We start from the raw sequence: 21,606 nt of genomic DNA, 5'->3' as shown, positions 1-21,606 counted from the left end.
TATGCATTTTATAATGACACATTACTAAGACGAGATTCTTGGAAAGAATTTTGGACCTAATGTACATTAGTCATGCGATTTATACTTTTATTTCTATGATATTTATATCTTGTGTTTATACATAATGCTTATACTTAGTCAAGCATTAATGTGGTACATCTCTATATCACTATATAAGAGTTTCAAGAAGCTACTGCCATGTGGCAAGAATTTGGAGGTTTGGGAAACAATTTAGAGGTTTGGGAAGCAATTTAGGCTCCTATTACTCTAGGAATTTGAAAAATTTCAAATTGGGAATTATATGTGTAAAGCACAACCCACTAGTATTTTATAATGACAGGTTCTTGGAAAGAAATTTGGACCCAATGTACATTAGTGCGATGTATACTTTTATTCTATTACATTTATAGATAATGCCTAAGCATTTAGTCAAGCGATTTTATACTTTTATTTCTATTATATTTATATTTCGTATTTATTTGAAGTTTTTACTAACCGTAATATTTAAAACTCATAATGGTTGAAGATTTATACATATATTGATATTAAATAATCTTAAATTGAACTAATTGCTAAAACCCCGAACCCAGAGCTGCAAGGTATGGCGTTCTCATCAGTTATTCATTCTGTTCCTTCGCGTGCCGCCGCAGATCATTGTCAGTTGGCATGGAAATCCTCTTCTCTGTTACAACAACAACAACAGGGCAGCAAGCCCATCATCAAGCATCCGCATTACGCAAGAGCATGGCGTGGTTTTTCCAACATCATCATCATCAGCAGCGGCGGCAGCACAGGCCTGCTCTTTCAAAACCCTTACAGAGGCCTCACCTGTCCAAATCTGAAGGCCAACGAGGGGAGCCGCAGCAGCAGGGTCATCACACAGGCAGGAAGAAGCAAATCCAAGAGTGCGACGCCCTCCTCCCGTGGCAAACGTCAGCGCTTCGGCCGCGGCTTAATGCGCCCGCGCAACGCAGAACGCAAGAAAAAAACACCTGAGCCCTACACCAGACACCCTGATGACTACTACAAGTTTGGTCCCTATGGCCCTTATGCATACAAGGCCCCCGTTGTGGGAACCCTAAAGCCGGTCACAACGCTCACCAGAGACCATGTTTTCATGTGGTCCACTGTCAAGGATCTCAAAGAGCAAGAGCAACTTAACATCCACAATGCCTGTGTAAGCTACGACAATCGCGTCAGAAGGTTTGATGAAACGGTAGGCCTCCAGTTCTTCTATGTTTTTGTCAGACTCCCCTTTAAGTTTGGCTTTGAACCTGCCTGGAAGCAGTGGACTCTGGTTTCTGAGATCACTATAGAGTCAGGAGACAATTTGGACAAGTTTAAGCTAGCATCTAGGCTCAACCAGCATATTAAGAATAGAATCACACAGCACACCGGCTGGTTCCGGCCAGATTTAGTGTATGTGAGAAAGCCAGGGTATCAGGTGAGATTTGAGCCGGAAATGGAGTTCCTGAGGGAGTTGAGGAAACTGCTACTGGAGTCTGCTGGAGAGGCACACGAGCAGGACAGCTACTATGGAGAGTTTTGTAGGATCTTGGGATTAAATGTAGATGCGAGTCACGAAGATGTAACTTCAAAATATGAAGAGTCTCCTGAAGAGATAAAACTTGCATGCTTGGAGCATTTGCTGTGCAAGCATCCTGTTCAGCTTCTATATCCCTTCCCTTATCCTAATCGAAAAGCCTGGGTGAGAGGACAATTTCTTGGGGAAAACGGTATGGCAAGCAAGAATGACGCTTCCACACCAGCAGAACCAGGTGCAGACACGGCTGATTCACAGGAAGAACTTACTGCGGAGAACTATGATGATGGGTTTTCCGAGAGTGATGAAGAGGAGGACAATGAAACAGAGGCTGAGGAGTGGGATGATGCAGATGATGCTGAATTGGAGTCTGGGATGAACAAAAGGTTTTCTGAACTAGATAAAGAAGAGAGTGTGGATTTGGATGGATTTGATGATGCTGATCATGAAGGCAATGCCATGGACTCAGAGGATGATGAGTTTGCAGGCAAAGAGGAGGATTGGGCTGCAGGTGACCAGAAAGTTTCCATTGAATATGCACCACCACGTGAACCCCTACTTAAAGCTGCAATTAGACCCTATACTTACGTAAATTTTATCAGGGAGATGGTCATGCTTCGTCACATGCTTCTGGAGAGAAAGAGAAATCCGCAGCAAGTGCAAGAAGGGTGGGGATGATGAGTTCTAAGGAAAGATGCATTTTGTCTCCTGGAAGGGTGGGGTTTATATTTCTGAGGGCAAAATGAAACAAGCTACACAGAGGTACTCTCTCTCTCTCTCTCTCTCTCTCTCTCTCTCTCACACACACACACACACACACACGCGCGCGCACACGCACACACATAGCTGGCTACTTGTACTACTCTCTACACGTTCATAGCATAGGTAGCTAGTTTTATTTCTACTTTCAGTTATTTTCCAAGGGATCAATATATTTAATGGAATTGGTGTATTACTTTTGGTCTCGTAGACCCTCTAGGTCTTTTGAAGACGTTAATATCACTCTCTTTCTTTCTTTTCCTCTCTCTCTCTCTCTCTCTCTCTCTCTCTCTCTCTCTCTCAGACACACACACACACACACACACACTTTTTTTGGGTGAAACCACTGCTTCATTAAGCATTGAATAGTACATTCATACCTGTCCCGAAGTGGGACAGCTATTACTCAGATATCAGAAACAGTGGAAAAACACTTTGAACTGTCGAGAGGAAAGATCTCCGAGGTCAAAAGAATCTCGGAGTGAAAGGTAAAGAGACCTCCAAAAAAAAGGAAAGCATACGATCTCATCATGGTAGAAAATCAGCTGATTTCGTGCATGGTAGATCGTCCACAAAGCCCAATATCTAGTCCAGGAAAGGAAAACCGTGTAATCTAGCAAAGGCGAAGAAAGGCGGCCGAGCATCCAGAATAATTTCCCGAAGAGTGCCCTGATAGTGTGTCCAAGAGAGCGTGAGAAGAGGGCATCCCCAAAACAAATGAAAAACTGTCTCTTGGCGATGAGAACCCCTCTTGCAAGAGGCAAGTGCAATGTTTCTCTTAGCCAAGAATGCACCCACAATGCATCTCCACAAGAAAAGACGTTGTTTGAGAGGCAATTTAATCTTCCAAACTGTAGTCAAAGAGGCTTTCCACCAGCGAAGAGGTTTGTTTATATGCCACTCTGCATGTACTTGTATCCAAGGTGGAGGGAGAAAAACTTTATAAGCTCTAGCTGCTGAGGAGAGTAACCCGGAAGTTGCCCATCAAATTTCCAACCTCTTATTCTTTCCTTGTCCTCAAGTGGAGGCATTGGCTGAAAATCATGCAATATAGAAATTGCTTCATGCCATATATGCTTGTGATGCATACCCCGATTATATCTTTTGAAGTCCGTGGAAAGGAGCTACATTGCCTTGATCATCAACAACATCATCAACCAAGCGTACACCAAAGTTGGAGAGGAAGTATGCTTTTCTGGGTGGCTGTATTTGCAGCCAATGAATGCTGAAAAGCTTTACTCCAATGAATACTTTCTTTTCGTAAAGAGTTGCCTCTATCTGGAGGTTTGCCCGACCAAGAAAGATGACAAAGAAGCTTTTTCCAATCATGTATAAGCTTGGAGGATTAAGGGCAGGTCACAATCCGGCCTTCAAATCTTCCAAATATGACGTGTTGATAGGAAACTATCGGATCTCTGGGATTGGCTTGTTACACCTGCCAATGCCACCCCTCCCACCCTTGCTTCCGGTGGTGTGACTCAGGCATAGATTAATATTTGGCAGGCAAATGATCGTCGTGTTTTCTCCTTTCTGATGTTGAACTGTCCGGATTTTGTTCTCTCTCATGTTCGTATAGCAGATGCTGCACATGAAGTTTGGAAGGCTTTTGCAGATCTCTACGAGATTAAGTCTTCGGGTCGGATTTTGGTGTTGGAAAAGCAGCTTATGAACTTATCAGTTTCCGCCTTTCCATCTTTATCTGCTTTCATCTCGAAGATGAAAGATCTCCGGGACGAGCTTGCTGTTTGTGGCAAGGATATCTCTACAGAGGATATGGCTATTCGGCTTCTCTCCAAGCTTCCAGAGAGGTTTGATGCTTATTTTCAGTCTCTTGTTTCTTCTCCTCGTCCTGTTCCAGTTACTTGGGAGGAAGTTCTCCCCTCCATTATGCAGATTGAGTCTCGCTTTGAGGAGCGGACTGGCACCTCTGGTGGTTCTGATGGAGCTTTGGCTGCGCGAGATAAAGAGAAGAATCAACAAAAGAAAGGGAAAGGGGGTTCTGACAAGAACTCCAAGGATAAAGACAAAAGCAAATCTTCTAAAAACAAGGACATTGAATGTCATTATTGTGGCAAGAAGTGTCATAAATGGCTCCAATGTCACAAGAAGAAGCGGGATGAAGAAGCAAAGAACTCTTCCTCTACAGCGGTGTCTTAGACCAAGAAGGATGATGGCATTCTTCTATTAGCAGGTACTCGTCGTATACTTGCTCTTGTGACTTCTTAGTCGCGGTCGTGGATTGTGGATAGCGGGCTGCTCACATGACACCCCATCGAGATTGGTTCGAGGACTTCACTGCCAGGTCAGGTGAGATCACTTTGGGTGATTCTTCTTCCGTGCCAGTGCATGGACATGACACCATCCCCATCTTCCACTCTTCCGAGGACAAGAGGTACTTCTCTGACGTTTTGTACATTCCAGATTTGGCTTTTAACCTTTTGTCAGTGAGTGCTCTTACAGCTCAGAGTGCGGAGGTGATCTTCTCTCGTTATGAGATTACCATTCGTGATAAGGAGATTGGTAGCATCTTGGCTCAGGGAGTCCAAGATAGTGGTCTGTACAAGTTGATGGCTCTGCTTTCTTCTGGTTCTTCTGCTCTTTGGTATGCTTGGTTTGGCCATTTGAGCTATCAGCTTCTACAACGAGCTTCGAAGTATGGGTTGGTTGAGGGTTTACCGACCATTAAGGCTCCATCTTCTGCTTGTTCCTCTTGTTTACAAGGGAAGCAACACCGAGCCGCCTTTCCGAAGGAGGTGACATAGATCTTCGACATCACTTGCTCTTGTTCATGCAGACTTATGTGGTTCTATGAGTACCGTGTCTTTGAGTAAGGCGTTGTACATGCTCGTGATGGTGGATGACTTCTCCATATATACTTGGGTTTTCTTTCTAAAGACCAAGGATGAGGCTTTTCAACACTTTTGTGATTGGAGAGTTGAGGTGGAAAAAGAGACCGGTTGCTCGACCAAGGCTCTCAGGACCGACGGAGGGGGTGAGTTTACATCCCAGGAGTTTCAGCAATATTGCAAGACCCATGGCATTCGGAGACATCTTACTACAGCATATACTCCATCACATAATGGAGTTGCAGAGAGGAAGAATAGGACCATTATGGAGATGGCCCGTGCTATGCTTGAGCATTCTTCATTACCTCGACGTTTTTGGGCTGAGGCGGCTTCCACTATTGTCTACATTTAGAACAGGTCTCCTACTGTTGCGCTTCCATATAAAACTTTATATGAGGCTTTCCATGGTGTGAAGCCCTCTGTTGTTCATTTCCGGATATTTGGTTGTTCAGCGTATGTTCATGTGCCTAAGGAGCATCGCTCCAAGTTGGACTCGAAGTCTCAGCGCATGACTTTTCTCGGATACAGCACTGTTTCCAAGGCATATCGTCTTTATGATCCTCAGGCTGGCAAAGTTGTTGTGAGCCGTGATGTGGTGTTCGACGAGACTCCTACATCTTCAGAGGGGGGTGGTGAGCTTCTTTTTCCTCCACCTCCACCTCCACTTCCGCCTCTGCTGCCGCCTCCTCCTCCTCCCTCTGCTTCTGTTACACCTCGAGCTTTGGATTCTCAGTCAGATGATGATGACTCTGCTCCTCCTCTAGCAAGTTCGAGTAGATCTGTGCCTGGATGGTACTATCAGACAGTTCGTGATTCTGGGTTACGTGAGCTTCCTTCTGTTCCTCAACTTGGTTCTCTCCAGCGATCTTCCAGAGTTACAGGGAAACAAATTCATGAGGGCAACATGTTTGTTAACTATGCTCTTATGTCCTCTATCATTCATGGTCCTTCTGATCCCACTTCTGTGGGGGACGAGGCTCTTTCACATGAGCCTTGGCGTCGTGCTATGCAGGTAGGGCTGGAGCTATTGAACGGAATGGCACTTGGATTTTGGTGCCTAGGCCACTGTAGTGTAAGGTGATTGGTGTGCGCTGGATCTTCAAATCGAAGTTCCAAGCTGATGGCAGCTTGGACAAGCACAAGGCGAGGTTGGTTGCCAAGGGTTATGCTCAGTGTCCTGGAGTCGACTTTGATGAGACCACCGCTCCGACGGCCCGGATGACTACCATTTGCACCGTTCTTACTCTTGCAGGACATCATAGATGGCCCGTTTTCGAGATGGAAGTCAAGTTGGCTTTCCTGAATGGAGCGCTTACAGAGGAGGTTATGTTGATTAGCCGCCGGGATTTGTTGTTCCAGGCAAACAGGATCAGGTGTACCGACTGAAGAAGGCTTTATATGGTCTGAAGCAGGCTCTGCGGGCTTGGTACCAGCGGATTATGAGTTCTTTCAGAAGCTCGACCTGCGCCGTTCTCATGAAGATTCGAACCTTTATATCCTCCTTGAGAGGGGGTTGATTGTTATCATTGTGGTCTATGTTGATGACCTCATCTTTACAGGTCCTTATTCTGTGAGGATCCGTTCAGTCATGGATGCTTTGGAGACAGAGTTTGAGATGACGGATCTTGGCCTTCTGCATATTTTCTTGGCTTTGAGATTTGGTAGACCTCAAAGGGCATTTTCTTCTCTCAACAGAAGTACACACGGGAGATTCTTGACAGATTTCAGATGACTGGATGCAAACCAGTATCTTTTCCTATGGATACTAGTGAGAAGCTTTCTCTACTTGATGCTTCTCCAGGGATTGATCAGGGACAGTAATGGGTTCTCGTCGGTTGTTTGGTTTGGTTGACCTACTCCTGATTGGACATATTATTCGTAGTCAGTTTATTGAGTTCTTTCTCATCCAAACCCCGTCAGCAGCATTGGCGGTGTGCTCTCAGAGTTCTTCGGTACTTGCGTGGCACTCTAGACTTTGGCATCTTCTATGGCCAAGGATGCACTCTTGTTGGATGGCCTGATTCAGATTGGGCTGGAGATCCAGATACTCGGCGTTCGACCATTGGTTGTGTTTTTTCACTCGGGTTTGGAGCCATTTCATGGAGCAGTAAACAGCAGCCTACTGTGGCGCTTTCCTCTACAGAGGTGGAGTATCGTGCGGTTTGTTATGCTGCATGTGAGGCGATTTGGCTGCGGAGATTATTGGAGGAGCTTGGCTGTCCTACTGTCGGATCTACTCTTCTTTGGTGTGACAATCAAAGTTGCATCGCCATCACCAAGAACCCTGTGTTTCATGCTCATACGAAACACATTGAGATACAGTATCACTATGTTCATGAACGGGTTCTTGCCGGAGATTTGCGTTTGGAGTATTGTCCTTTAGCGGAGAATGTTGCCGATTTGTTCACCAAGCCGGTTTCTCAGGCTTCCTTGGCTCCTCATCTTCGGCTTCTCGGAGTTTCTTCAGCATCTGGTGTTGAGAAGGGGTGTTAGCACATTCATCCCCAGTTTCTGCCCATGTCTGGCTGTCAGAGGTGGAGTATCGTGCGCTTTCCTCTACAGAGGTGGAGTATCGTGCGGTTTGTTATGCTGCATGTGATGCGATTTGGCTGCGGAGATTATTGGAGGAGCTTGGCTGTCCTCCTATTAGCACATTCATCCCCAGTTTCTGCCCATGTCTGGCTGTCAGAGGTGGAGTATCGTGCGCTTTCCTCTACAGAGGTGGAGTATCGTGCGGTTTGTTATGCTGCATGTGAGGCGATTTGGCTGTGGAGATTATTGGAGGAGCTTGGCTATCCTCCTATCTGATCTACTCTTCTTTGGTGTGACAATCAAAGTTGCATCGCCATCGCCAAGAACCCTGTGTTTCATGCTCATACGAAACACATTGAGATACAGTATCACTATGTTCATGAACGGGTTCTTGCTGGAGATTTGCGTTTGGAGTATTGTCCTTTAGCGGAGAATGTTGCAGATTTGTTCACGAAGCCGGTTTCTCAGGCTTCCTTGGCTCCTCATCTTCGGCTTCTCGGAGTTTGTTTAGCATCTGGTGCTGAGAAGGGGTGTTAGCACATTCATCCCCAGTTTCTGCCCATGTCTGGTGTCCTTTTGGTCCCTTTTGCATGGCCCTTGATTGTGGGTTGGCCACCCTTATTTTATATATTTTTATGGGATTTTTCCCATCCTGGATGCCTTTTTTCCAATCGGCCAGCTTCAAATGCCTAGTCGGCTAGCTTCAGCATTTCTAGTCGGCCAGCTCTCACCACCTATAAATAGGTGGGCTGGCCTCTTCGTTTTGTATCTTTCCTAGTCTATCTTTTGCTTCCTCACTTATGAGACTATTTCTGTCTCTTGCTTGGGAGTGTCTCACTTCAGTATATTCAGCATAGTTACTCCATATCTCTCTCTCTCTTGCACTCTCTACTTAGCGCACACTAGTGCTTATTTGCTTCCGCTCTGTGCACTCTTTCATCTGCTCCTCACCACTCCTCAGGTATTGCAACACCCTTGTCACCAGAGCTTGCACCACTCGGGACGGCAACCCTCTCTCCTCTTCATCACCATTCAGGAACCACAGCACCCTTGTCACCAGAGTCTGCATCATCATCGACATCATCATCACTTCACATTCCGCTGCCCACTACCACCTCGGAGTGCCTCTGCATCCACCGACACGAGCCTTCAACACCGACCACCTCACAGAGTGCCTTTGCCTCACATCGACGCGAGCCTTCGTCATCGACTGTGCTTCAGCTCCGACATTGTCTTTGCTTCTGCACTAGTCTTCTACTCAGAGTCACCTCACATCAGAGGGCCTCTTGTACATATTTTCACTCACCATCATCTATACACTCACTCACCCACCCATTTCATGTTGTGTTGTTTTTCTCTAATCTCTCGTACATATGGTCCTTTCGTCCTTTTGCCCTCACAGCCTGTGCGTATAACCTAGATTAAAATAATGTAGATGTAGATATGCGTAGGGGCCAGAATATGTCCACACCCACACCCCACCCCCCTTCTTTATTACTAAGGAGTATTTTAATCTTGTACAAGCTTTGGGGGCCTGCTATTCTCTCACACTTGGAGAAAGGCCAGATTATCCAGTCACATATATGAATATTCCATATACAATTGGGCTTTTTTTATCATAAGCCCTAAAAAAAAACATTTACATGTAGATATTCAAATATAATTGTAAGCAAACTCTACCTAATGGAAGGTAATCTTCCCAATCAGATGGCCTATGCATGCAGCATGTCCTCCATGGTTTGATTCACACGTTCCGTCTTCCCATCAGACTCAAGATGGTCAGATGAACTCATACTCAGCTTAGTAAATTTCTTGAATACCTCACGCTAGAAGTGCCTAGTGAACTTTGGATCTTGATCATTGACAATGTCAATTGGCAAGCCGTAAAGGCTAAACAACTTCTCAATAAACAATTGAACAAGCTGCACAGCTGAGATTCTCTCTCGTAATTGACGATCACCCAAATGGCATTATTCCCCCTCAAAGTCCGTTGTAATCTCCATAGAAATACTCTGCCATTTGTTTTCAGTTATCTTCCCCCAAGGTGGGGCAGGTGTTATCTTTTTGGGAAGGCCAAAGGCCACAGATGATGTACCTTTTTGTACTACATGAATATATTGAATACACAACCATCTCTCTCTATTCTTTGTCTGTGTTGATTGTTCTTGCATCAAGAGTTCCTATGCAATGCTTAGGGCTGAAAGAAGACTACGTAGAGCTTCTGCATGTCACACATGAAACCCATATCTGGCAATTGTTGGTCAACCTGTCAAATCCACACGGATCTTCCCTCGTGATCGATCTTGGTTCGAAACTCGAATCCTGCAAACAAACGAACAACAAACAAGCATGGGGGTGCAGGCTTGACTCACCTCCCAACCATGACAGCCGTGGGCAAGCCCACAGTCTTGGCTGTCCCCACCGAGCCACGAGCTGAGCTAACTAGGTTGACGTACCGACCAATCTCCTCCTCGCGACGTCCCATACCGCCACGAAGCTGCCCTCGCGGGCCTCGAGACTGCTGTCGGCCTCGGCTGCATAAAGCAGGTGCACGTCTGCACTAGATCCAGGCTCCAAGACCATAGAGCTCTCACAAACTCGCGAGACTCTCTATAATACAATAACTAACCTTGGCCACCCTTTTATAGGCTCTTGGCCGGTCATCGGGCGTCCACACTTGGCCGCCCGCCCTTCCATACTTGGGAGCCCGCCCGTTAGTATATCCCTAACTCAGCTCGTCAATCAGCCTGCCTAGTTCCAAGCTTCCCCAAGCCTCGAAACTAGTCTTGCATGCGTATAGCACACGGTAGATACCCACTGTGCACATGACATACTCCCCTTCCTCTAAGAGCTCACTCCTGAGCTCACTAAAAAGCCAGGGTAATCTCTCTGAAGAGAAGTCAATGTCTCCCATGTAGCGTCCTCCTCAACACGATCCTTCCACTTGATCTTGTATTCCGTGATAAGCGTATGACGCAATCTTGGTTCACGAAAGCCAAGAATCTTTTCAGGTTTGTGCGGAACAAATGTCATGTCCTGGACATCTATAATTTCTTGAGGAGTAACTAACTGATCTGCTCCACCCAGTACTTCTTTAAGTCTACTGACATGAAATACAGGATGAACTTTCACATGAGAAGGCAAATCCAATTCATATGCAACTGAACCAATCCGTTGTGTAACACGAAATGGTCCACAGTATCTGGGGGATAATTTCGGAGATCTACCTGTCCGTAAAGTCTCAGAATCTTTCGGAACTCGCAAATACACCATCGTTCCTTCAGAGAACTCTCTAGGTGAACGATGTCTATTAGAATAAAACCTGTCTCGGTCTTGAGCACTTCTAATAGATTCCTTTGCAACTTGTAACATTTCCTGCATATCTTGCAAAAAATTACGTTCTGCATCATGTTGAAGTCCTGAGAATCCTACTGTAACAGGTGATCTTGGTTGAAAACCGTACATAAGCATGAAAGGACTAAACCCTGTACTCGTATGCTTAGTACTGTTATATGCAAATTCTAACATAGGAAGATAATCCTCCCATGAACTTTGTCTTTTGGATACATATGCTCGAAGCATATCCTCCAAAATCTGATTCACTCTTTCAGTCTGGCCATCAGATTGAGGATGATCAGAGGAACTCAAATTCAAAGTTGTTTCCAACTTCTCGAAAACAAGTTTCCAAAAATCACTCGTAAACTTAGAGTCCCTGTCACTGACTATGTCCTGCGGTAACCCGTACAGTCTAAACAATTGCTCGATAAACTGCCGAGCTAATTGCGTAGCTGTAATAGTCTTCCGGGTCGGTAAAAATCTAGCCATTTTTGTCAAGTGATCTACCACAACCCAAATAGAATCGTGGCCTTGATGTGTTCTTGGCAATCCGGTAATAAAATCCATGGAAATACTTTCCCATTTATTACCTGGGATTTGCAAAGGATGCAACAACCCAGCCTGTCTAAAGCGTTCAGCTTTATTTGCCTGACAAATCTGACACTTGAGAACATAATCTTCTACACACCCTTTCATCTTCGGCCAATAAAAAGTGTGTTTCACTAATGATAGTGTCTTGTGTACCCCAGGGTGTCCAGCAGAAGGGGCGTCGTGACACTCCCTCAGAATCTTGGACCTAATGTCCGGGATCTGTGGTACACAAATTTTGTCATTACGGAATAGTAAACCATTCCGAATCATCCACTGACCTCCTGCAGCCTGAATAGTAGACTGCGCAGTCACCGAGTCTTGGTCAATCAATGAGCTCCCGTCCTGGATCTTCTGCCAAAATGGACCAAAATAACTATCAGTCCACTGAAATAAGTCAGTAGAAATCTCGGTGAACGACAAAGTATTCACCTCTCTAATCCGACTAAGTGCATCTGCAATATTATTCATGGACCCTTTCCGATAACGGATCTCAAAATCAAAATCTTGCATTAACTCTGCCCAACGAGCTTTCCTACCTCTCAAATCATCCGCATCACACACATACTTGATTGACTGATGATCAGTCAATACCACAAACTTGGAGCCATATAAATAATGTCTCCAAACCTTGAGAGCATGAATCACAGCATAAAGCTCCTTCTCAAGGGTTGGCCAACGAGATTGAGTGTCGTCTAGCTTTTTACTTTCAAAAGCAACCGGTCTACCATCTTGAAATAAAGCAGCCCCGATAGCATAGTCACTGGCATCAGTTTCAAGAACATAAGGCCGACTAGGATCAGGCAATGCTAAGATAGGTGCTTCCTTGACTTTATCTTTCAAAAGTCTGAAGGCCATATCCAAATCGTTATTCCAAGTGATAGGCTGATTGGACTTACATCCACGACCTTTCAATAAGTCGGTCATCGGTAGTGTGAGCTGAGAGTACTCCCGTACAGATTTCCTTAGAAAAACTACAAAACCGAGAAAAGAACGACGTTGTTTCACTGTTCGTGGTATAAGCCAGTCCAAAACCTTCTGAACTCGGTCATAGTCAATGCTCAATCCATCTCTAGTGATCTTGTGTCCCAAGTAAATGATGTCGGTCATAAAGAACTCACATTTACTGAATTTAGCATATAGTCGATTCTGTCTTAAAATAGATAAGACAATCGTGAGGTGTCTGACATGATCCTCAAGAGTACGACTATAAATCAAAATATCATCCAGGAACACCACCACAAATTTTCCCAAATGTTCACGAAAAAGATCGTTCATCATTTGCTGGAAAGTGGCTGGAGCATTGGTTAACCCAAAAGGTAATACGAGAAACTCGTAATGGCCATACCTAGTCCGAAAGGCGGTTCTTTCGACATGCCTTTCATGAATACGTATCTGGTGGTAGCCAGTACGCAAATCTATCTTCGTGAAATATTTTGCTCCTGCTAACCGGTCAATTAGGTCATCTGATCTAGGGAGAGGATAACGGTTCTTAATTGTCAACTTGTTCAATCTTTTGTAATCTATACAGATTCTCCAAGTATTGTCCTTCTTTCTCCTAAGCAACACAGGTGCACCCCAAGGTGATTTACTTGGACGGATCTGGCCCATCCTCAAATAATCTTCGAGTTGTTTAGCCAACTCATCTTCCTCAGCTTGGCTCATCCTATAAGGTGGAATACTCACAGGATGAGCACCAGGGATCAAGTCAATACGATGATCTACTGCTCGTTCAGGTGGTAAACCCGATGGCAATTCCTTAGGAAATACATCTTGAAATGAATCAAGTATCTTCTGTAATTCTTTGCTTTCAAACACACTTAATTCATTCACATCCATGGAAGGGATGAGAAAAGAAGAAAGTGGAATCAATACACAATGGAAAGCGGTATACAAAGAAGAATCCATTATATTTCCAAAATCAATTGTATTTACAAGAGGTCCCTGAGAGGGATGGATACAATCACCTAAAATACTATACTTGGTGTCCCTATGCTGAAAAGAAAAAATATGACTAGACCAATCTATCTGGACATCAAGAGTCTTAAACCACTCAATCCCTAATAACAAGTCTACATTTTCCAGATGCATGACATAGCATTCCAGAGTATCTTTGTAGTCCTGAATCTGGATTGGAAGCATCTCGACCTTGCGATCCCAAACTTGTCTTCCCGCAGGTAGACGTACCTCATAGGTATGGTCGCTGAGTGTCGTGTCAAGACTCAATTTCTGCACAAGCTTGTAGTTAACAAAGTTATGCGAACTGCCAGGGTCTAAAAGAATGTGAATTTTATGGCCATTCACTTCTCCATAAACTCGGAGAAGATCATGCATGCCAAATACCTTAGAATTGAACAGACAATCAGAACAAGTACTAGGGCGAGAAAGTACAGTAATTGACGTACCTGTCAAAGACAACTGGTTAGCTGCCTTTGGCTTGGGTCCTGCGTTTGACTTGGTACCCTTTTGCTTCGGGCACTCATTACGCATGTGTCCTTTTTCTTCGCAGATAAAACAACGTCCTTCCTTCTTGAGCTTCAAAGCCCTAAGGAGTCGTTTCTTCTTCGTTGGTGTCGAACTGGAATTCTTCGAAGGTTGGTCCGAAGACTTGCCTTCATTCGTGTTAGCCATAGGTGCGGAGAACTTTCTTTTATGCTTGTTCCCCTGCTCGGTAACAGGTTTTGACTTGGAAGAGACCATCGTATCATCATAGATACGAGCTGAATGAATGGCCTCGTCCAAAGTTTTACATTTGTTATTTTTAACCTGTAATCGGTACGAGTCGGGTAAACCAGCTACGAAAAACCCCAAAAGAGTAGTGGGATCCATCTTTGTAGCCTTCATCTGCAAGTCACGAAACTTCTGGAGGTAGACCTCATAAGTGAGGTGCTGCGAGGTCATGGTCAAAGCTGAAAACCGGGCAACAACATCATAGTCATCCTCTTTCTTGAGGAATTCCTTCTTGAAAAAATCTTCAAATTGTGCCCAAGTCGTTGGCTTAGGGTTCAGTTCCTTCCACCAAAGCAAAGCTTTGCCGGACAGGAAACCTGCTGCTAACTGTATCTTCTTTCCATCATCATATGGATGAAACTGAAAGTGAACTTGCCACTTATGTAGCCAAGTGTCCACGATCTCCTTGGTTCTCTGCTTTTGCTCGCCCCCGAACGGTTCCGGAGTAATATTGGGGCCTAAAGCTGAAGCCAAGGTATCCATTCCCGAGAAAGTAGAGAGGGTAGTGGTCAAGAGAGCGATGGAGTTCTGCAAAGCCTGCATCTGGGCTGCGATTTGTGCCTGACGTTCCGTTGAAGAAGCTTCGAGAGCTACTTTGAACTCTTGGAAATCTGATTTTGACACAAACTCGTCAAAAAGATCGGCATCGGTTCCTTCCGTAGCCGGCAAGCCTTCGCGTTCCATGAGGGGCTCCAACTCTGATTCTTGGGTCGACATCGTGAAGAGGGTACGCGGAGAGAAAATTTGGTCTTTGCACAACAAAAGTGCGAGCGAACTTGAGAGCTTGAGAGCTCGAAAACTTGAGAACTTGAGAACTCGAGAGATGTGTGGCAAGAAGCCCACTTGAGGGGATTTATAAAGGTTTCCCAAAAGCCAAAAAAAATCTTGAAAAGCTATGCTTAGCTTTTACTTTAGCTTTTGTGTTTTTTTTTCTTGAATAAAAAAAATATATATATATATATATATATATATATATATATATTAATATATATATATATATATATGGATATATATATTCTTTTGTCTTTAAAAAAAATAAACACCATTGAAACCTTAAAGATCTTGGAGGAGAGATGACTCTTAAATTTTTATAAAAAATTTAAACTTTTTCTTTTTAAAAAAAACGAAAGCTTGTAAAAAAACGTAAGCTTTACTTCTGTTTTTTTTTTCCTCCTGAATTCACCCGTCGGTGAGCTGCCGGCGCCTGGATTAGCTGCCGGTTGCCATCGTAGACTGCTGACGTGGTGTGCTGGCTAACGCTGCTAACGTCACTGCTGTCGGCGCCAGGATTAGCCGCCGGGTGTAGTTTCCGTCGCCAGCTTCGCCTGCGTGTCCTGCGTGCAACCGTGCCAACTCGCCAGCCTGCGTGGGGATCTGCCGTGCGTGGCCTGAGCGCTGGCCGGGCCTGGGCATCAGCCCGCCTGACGTGAGCGCTGGCCTGCCCGACTACGCAGGCCTACATGGCCTTAGGCGCCTTCGCATGCTTGGCCGGCTGCAAGCTAGCCGCCTGCAACACGTCAACCACAACAACTTATACAGCGCCTACGCCTCCCATACTTCGCTCTCTCCCACTCGCTCGTTCAACGAAAATCAACGAAAAGCAATAAACGTGCTTTTTTTTTTTTCTGTTTTCTCTCATGCGACTGCACAAAAGACCTCTTCTTTGCAAAAGCAATCAACCCTATCAAAACTACCATCTCCCATCATCAACATGGGTTTCTTTGATGAAGAAAAACACATACAAAATCTGAAAACTGCAGTATGCACAGAAAAAACAGCAAGCTTTTTTAACACATACCATACTTCGACCTCATCTTCTCTACCTACCGACTTGCTCGTTCACGAGGTATGCTCTGATACCACTGTCAAATCCACACGGATCTTCCCTCGTGATCGATCTTGGTTCGAAACTCGAATCCTGCAAACAAACGAACAACAAACAAGCATGGGGGTGCAGGCCTGACTCACCTCCCAACCATGACAGCCGTGGGCAAGCCCACAGTCTTGGCTGTCCCCACCGAGCCACGAGCTGAGCTAACTAGGTTGACGTACCGACCAATCTCCTCCTCGCGACGTCCCATACCGCCACGAAGCTGCCCTCGCGGGCCTCGAGACTGCTGTCGGCCTCGGCTGCATAAAGCAGGTGCACGTCTGCACTAGATCCAGGCTCCAAGACCATAGAGCTCTCACAAACTCGCGAGACTCTCTATAATACAATAACTAACCTTGGCCACCCTTTTATAGGCTCTTGGCCGGTCATCGGGCGTCCACACTTGGCCGCCCGCCCGTCCATACTTGGGTGCCCGCCCGTTAGTATATCCCTAACTCAGCTCGTCAATCAGCCTGCCTAGTTCCAAGCTTCCCCAAGCCTCGAAACTAGTCTTGCATGCGTATAGCACACGGTAGATACCCACTGTGCACATGACACAACCTTTGAGGCTTCCTGTTAGAAATTGTGCATCTCAATGTATTTTGGGGAATGCCTATTCATGGGTTTTATCCTATTTTTCTTCCTTTTTAGTTGGTCGTGGGTAGTCGGCCAGCTCCTATAAGCATGCGACCAGCCCCCTTGCATCAGTATATAAAGGGCCTCCTCTATTCACTTGTTCATCCATCTAACCTATTGACAGGCACATGTTCTACAACATTTACTGGCTGATATTGCCATTGTGATGTCTCTCTCCTATGTTTTGTTTCCGCATTGTGCAACTTTATCATGGTATCAGTCGCTTAGGTTACCGGCACTTCAAGGCGGCAGATGAGTTTCCTCATCTGTATGAAGATCTGTGTTTTTTGGAGCAAGAAGGTGCTGTGTTTTCAGTTTGGTGCTGTGTTTTGTGCATCTTGCTGCTGCGTTTTCCATTTGGCTGCTGAGTTTTCATCTTGAAGACTGCGTTTTCACATTGGTGGCTGCGTTCTTCTTCCGGGGGTGCTGTGCTACAGCTTTGGTGGCGGCGTTTCCCTACTTGGGGCTGAGTTATTGTCTCCCATGGCTATCTTCTCCAGCAGTTGCTATTGCTAGTGGTACGTGGGCAGCAGTGGAAGTTCTCTTGCTTGTGGTGTTTCAGCCTTGCCTTCGCTTGAGAGAGGGGCTGTCGGTCCTGTGCTTCCGCGGTGTTGTTATTTGGATCAGAGCCCTAGACAGCAGTTGGTGGTCCTCTTCTTCGCGTGTGGAGCGCCACAGACTTGTGGCATTTTCAGTTTGCCTCTTCTTCGATAGATCTACCTCCTTTGTGGGTGTTTTCCGGCAAGTTTTGGTGGACTGTTTGCTATTGTCCAGCCCTTTCTCTCTCAGTTTTGAGAGGGGGCTGCTTGTTCCTTGTACCTTGTTCTGTTGGAGAAGTGCTGGAGATTGGTTGTGGAGTTTTCAGATCATCAGTGGCACAAAGGCTTGCTTGCAGAGGGGTGCTATTGCCGTGGATATGGGTTCCCTCTTGGAGGAGGCATCTATCCTTGTTTCTCAGGAGTAGGTAAGGTTCCCTCCTAGTGGACAGGATCAAGCACTTGCTACAGTGCAACAGATAGGACAGTGTCATTGCTACTCTTCTAGAAAGCAAGTTCAGTTGGCCAAGGATTGCAAGACCAAAGCCACAGCCTAGGCCAGGACCAAGTTTTCAAAGACGGGCAATGATCATATACATCATGATGACTCAGGTGTTCCCCCATTTTTCCTCATTCTCCATAGTATTTTTCCATTTTTGTTGGGTGTGGGAGGACTGTTTCTGACTGTCGGCTATATCAGACGCTGGCCGACTATTTCTATGCTACCCGACCTGGCCCTCTGTGTTGGCCGACTGGTTTTCACCTGGCCGTGTGCATTTATTGTTGATCGTGAGCTGGTACCTCTAGTGTCCCCAAGGTTGCAAAAGCCAGGGAGGACTTGGATGGTCAGCTTCTATAGTTATACAACTAGTTCTCCCCCACGTGCTTCTATACTTGTGGGCGGGAGAGGGGGCTATCAGTAGGTCCATTTCTGGTGCATGGGATCTGTGAGTTAGAGTAAGCATTAAAAATATCGGGCGAGACAAGTTCATTTTTTTGGAGCTATAGACTGGATGTGTTTGACGTCTATTGCTTGGTGTAGCAAATATTATGGATTGGATGTGTTCTAAGTTCATTGTTCGAGGCTTTTGGGACGTGATGTGTTCATAGTCCACTCTTGAGGTATGTCTAGCAGTTCATCATCTTATTCTTTGAGTTCACTACACACTTGTGTGGGAATTTGGAGCCAAGCAAAGTTCCTTGGTGTTTGTGTTGGCATTTTGTTTCGGTGAAACAGGTTGGCGGGTGCTCTTTCTGAGGTGTATCCGGTACTGTGCAATACTGGAGTGTCCATGGTTGCACCTTCATCAGCTTATCTTCTTTAGACTTTTTATGCACACTATGAGCTGTAGAGGGGGTGTTAGAAATTGTGCATCTTAGTGTGTTTTGGGGAATGCCTATTTATGGGTTTATCCTATTTTTCTTGCTTTTTAGTTGGTCATGGGGCCAGCTCCTATAAGCAGTCGGCCAGCTCCCTTGGATCACTATATAAAGGGGCATCCTCTATGCACTTGTTCATCCATCTAACCTATTGAGAGGCACATGTTCTACAACATTTTCTGGCTGATATTGCCATTGTACATGATGTTCATTGTTTGATGTCTCTCTCTCTCTCTCTCTCTGAAACCGGCCTCCGATAGAAAACCAGAGTGCGGTAGGAGCAATCACCCGTCCACTTGTAGTCTAGATGAGAAACACAACACAGATTGGAGCTAGAGTGCCCAAATCTGAAAACACAGCGACACCTGTTGGCCCCAAAGCTTGGCGCCCCTTGCGGTATTTCTTTATTCAATTAAAATAATATGTATGGCTGAGTACAACACAAAAACCAGCCAAGAGTTTACACCTGTAAGTCCAATCTGACTGCCCACAAATCCTTCTCAGCACAGAGGATCTATGCACACAGATCTGTGTCTTCAAACAACACACTGTGCCTCCCTCTGATCAGCCAAGATCACTAAGCAGGCCAGCCATGGGCATACATCTGGCATAACTCAAGAGCATGATACATCTTCTCAGCTCAAACATACATGTGCTGTCCAATCTCTGTCTTAATCCCTTGTCAATCTGCCAAACCCCTCCTCTCACAAGGAGCCAGATAACACATACCTGCAGCAGACATCAAGCAGTAGAAAGAGAGATGGATGAACAGAAACAGAGCTTACCAAGTTCAGCTCGTGAAACAACACTGGAGGAAGCAACAGCACCAATCTGTGCCTGCAGGCACTTGAATCCACAACCCTGCTTCACACGTGTGCTTGCACTTGCCTGTATCCTCCTCTTGATGCTCACTCCTATGCTGTCCTTGAAAATACAGATCTGAAAATCAGCACTGTACCCGTCTGTACCCCCTCGGGATACGTGCCAGGCGTTGTACTTGCATAAACAGCCTGCTGTCCACTTCTGTACCTGCCTGAATCAGCATACACAGTTCTGTCCAGCACCCTGAAAAGCGCCGCCTGCACCAGAACTTGCTGTATCTGACTGCCCGTACACTGTACGGCAGTCGTACAGTAGGGTATGGGCTGAAAAACAGACTGTACAGCCTGTACAGGTCTTCTGCGCAGCCCAACCAGTAGAGAAGAAGCCTCACAACCCTGCGCTCCTCTGTCCACAGCAAAACCAGCAGTCGTACAGCACTGTACGGCTGCTGTACGGCCCGTTTACAGCACACAGCTTGCAGAAAACAGCAGCTACAGCAGATACAGCAGCCGCCTGCAGCTCCTCTTGCTTTTCTACGCTAGCTTTCAAGCGCATGAAGCAAACTCCTCTTTTGCTACACGATTCCCCAAAAAGGGAAGAGAGAGAGAGAAGAGAGAGAAAACTTCTCCCCAATTTAATCCCTAGGGCCCCAACTTTAATAAGTTCCTAGGGCCACTAAGGCCTAGGGGCAAACTCCAATAAACATTAAAACTTAATGTTTCTAGTTCCCCCCTTCACACCTAGGGATGTCCACACATCTTAAACACTGTCCGGGCACCCCCCATGTGAATCATAAAATATTCTGACTCTGCAACCACCATGCCCACACTTGTCCTGCTCCATTTTCACAGGGCCATGACATGCCCCCCTCTTGAAAGATGGCAAGCGTCCTCGATTGCATTCTGGCGATGCATCAAAATATCCAAAGTGAAATATACAATATGGCAAGATCAGCGTCCCAATCTCTCTGAGCCATACACATGTATCAACATTCACTGCAAACCAATGGCATAGTAATAGTCCAAGTTGTATACCACTGTGAACCATACATATCCACAAAAATCTCCATGTGACTAGTACACATATATCATAGAAGTCCCATAAACAGATGTACTGTCAGCCTCAGTACCTTCGGATGAGATAAAATCTGCACCAAGCGACCTCTAGATGTCATCTGAGCCTGTTTGTATCAAGGGAGTGGAGGTGCTACCCCCCTCTTGAGCATCAGGTAATGCTCCAGACCCATGCTCTGCTGAACCTGAATGAGCCACAATAAGAGTCGGCTCTAACTCAAAGGCATCGAGAAAGCTGCAAAACCTGAGGTGAATCTGTTAAGTCACCTTCCTCCATCCACTTCGCATCCATCGGTGAATAGTTCTTGAACTTCACAAGATAGCGACGGGAAACTTTACCTCGTACCTTCCTTTCTTTATGTGCCAGTATCTGCTCTGGAATCAGAACCTCATCAAGTTCCTCAACTTCCGGCTGAGCCTCATCTGATACATCCTCAGGCACATCCCCACGGAAAGGTCTAAGAAGACTCACGTGAAAAGCATTGTGAATCCTCCAGTGATCTGGTAACTTCAAACGATAGGTTACCTCACCAATCTTTTCCAAAACCTGAAAAGGCCCATAATATCGCATACTCAACTTAGGGAATAAGCGCTCTTTACCCTTCATCTTCTTGAGTCTAGCCTTTTCAAAGCGCAAAAGAACCCAATCACCCAATGCAAACTGTGAATCGCGTCTGTGACGGTCTGCGGCTTTCTTTTGCTTCTGCTGAGTTTTCTGGAGGGCCAACTTAACTCTCCGATAAGCTTCATCCAAGCTCTCCACATACTGATCAGCCTCAAAGATCTTATCCTTTGTATGCAAAATGGGTGGAACCTTCTTCCCTCCTTCTATAATCTCAAAAGGCGCCTTGCCTGTCGAGCTATGTACAGTGTTGTTATATGCAAACTCCACTAAAGGAAGATACTTTTCCCATTGTTGCTTGTGCTCTGACACATAACACTTGAGAAGATCTAA

The 21,606-nt window shown here is 45.5% G+C and overlaps 1 protein-coding gene across 1 annotated transcript in view; it reads left to right on the top strand.

Annotated features, from left to right (window-relative positions):
* The first annotated feature begins 578 nt into the window (after positions 1–578).
* LOC147611252 (uncharacterized) overlaps positions 579–21,606 on the top strand; it is a 51,151-nt gene continuing 30,123 nt past the window's right edge. The window contains exon 1 of the mRNA XM_086784308.1: positions 579–2,305. Coding sequence (XP_086640434.1) covers positions 602–2,221 — 1,620 coding nt within the window. The 5' untranslated portion in view covers positions 579–601 and the 3' untranslated portion in view covers positions 2,222–2,305. The remainder of the gene's footprint in view (positions 2,306–21,606) is intronic.

The sequence above is a fragment of the Cibotium barometz genome, chromosome 47 (assembly GCF_041138505.1).
Source record: "Cibotium barometz isolate CiBa-2024 chromosome 47, ASM4113850v1, whole genome shotgun sequence".
NCBI lineage: Eukaryota > Viridiplantae > Streptophyta > Polypodiopsida > Cyatheales > Cibotiaceae > Cibotium > Cibotium barometz.
The sequence above is the reverse complement of the archived record's forward strand: the minus strand, read 5'-3'. Positions and strand labels throughout refer to the sequence as shown.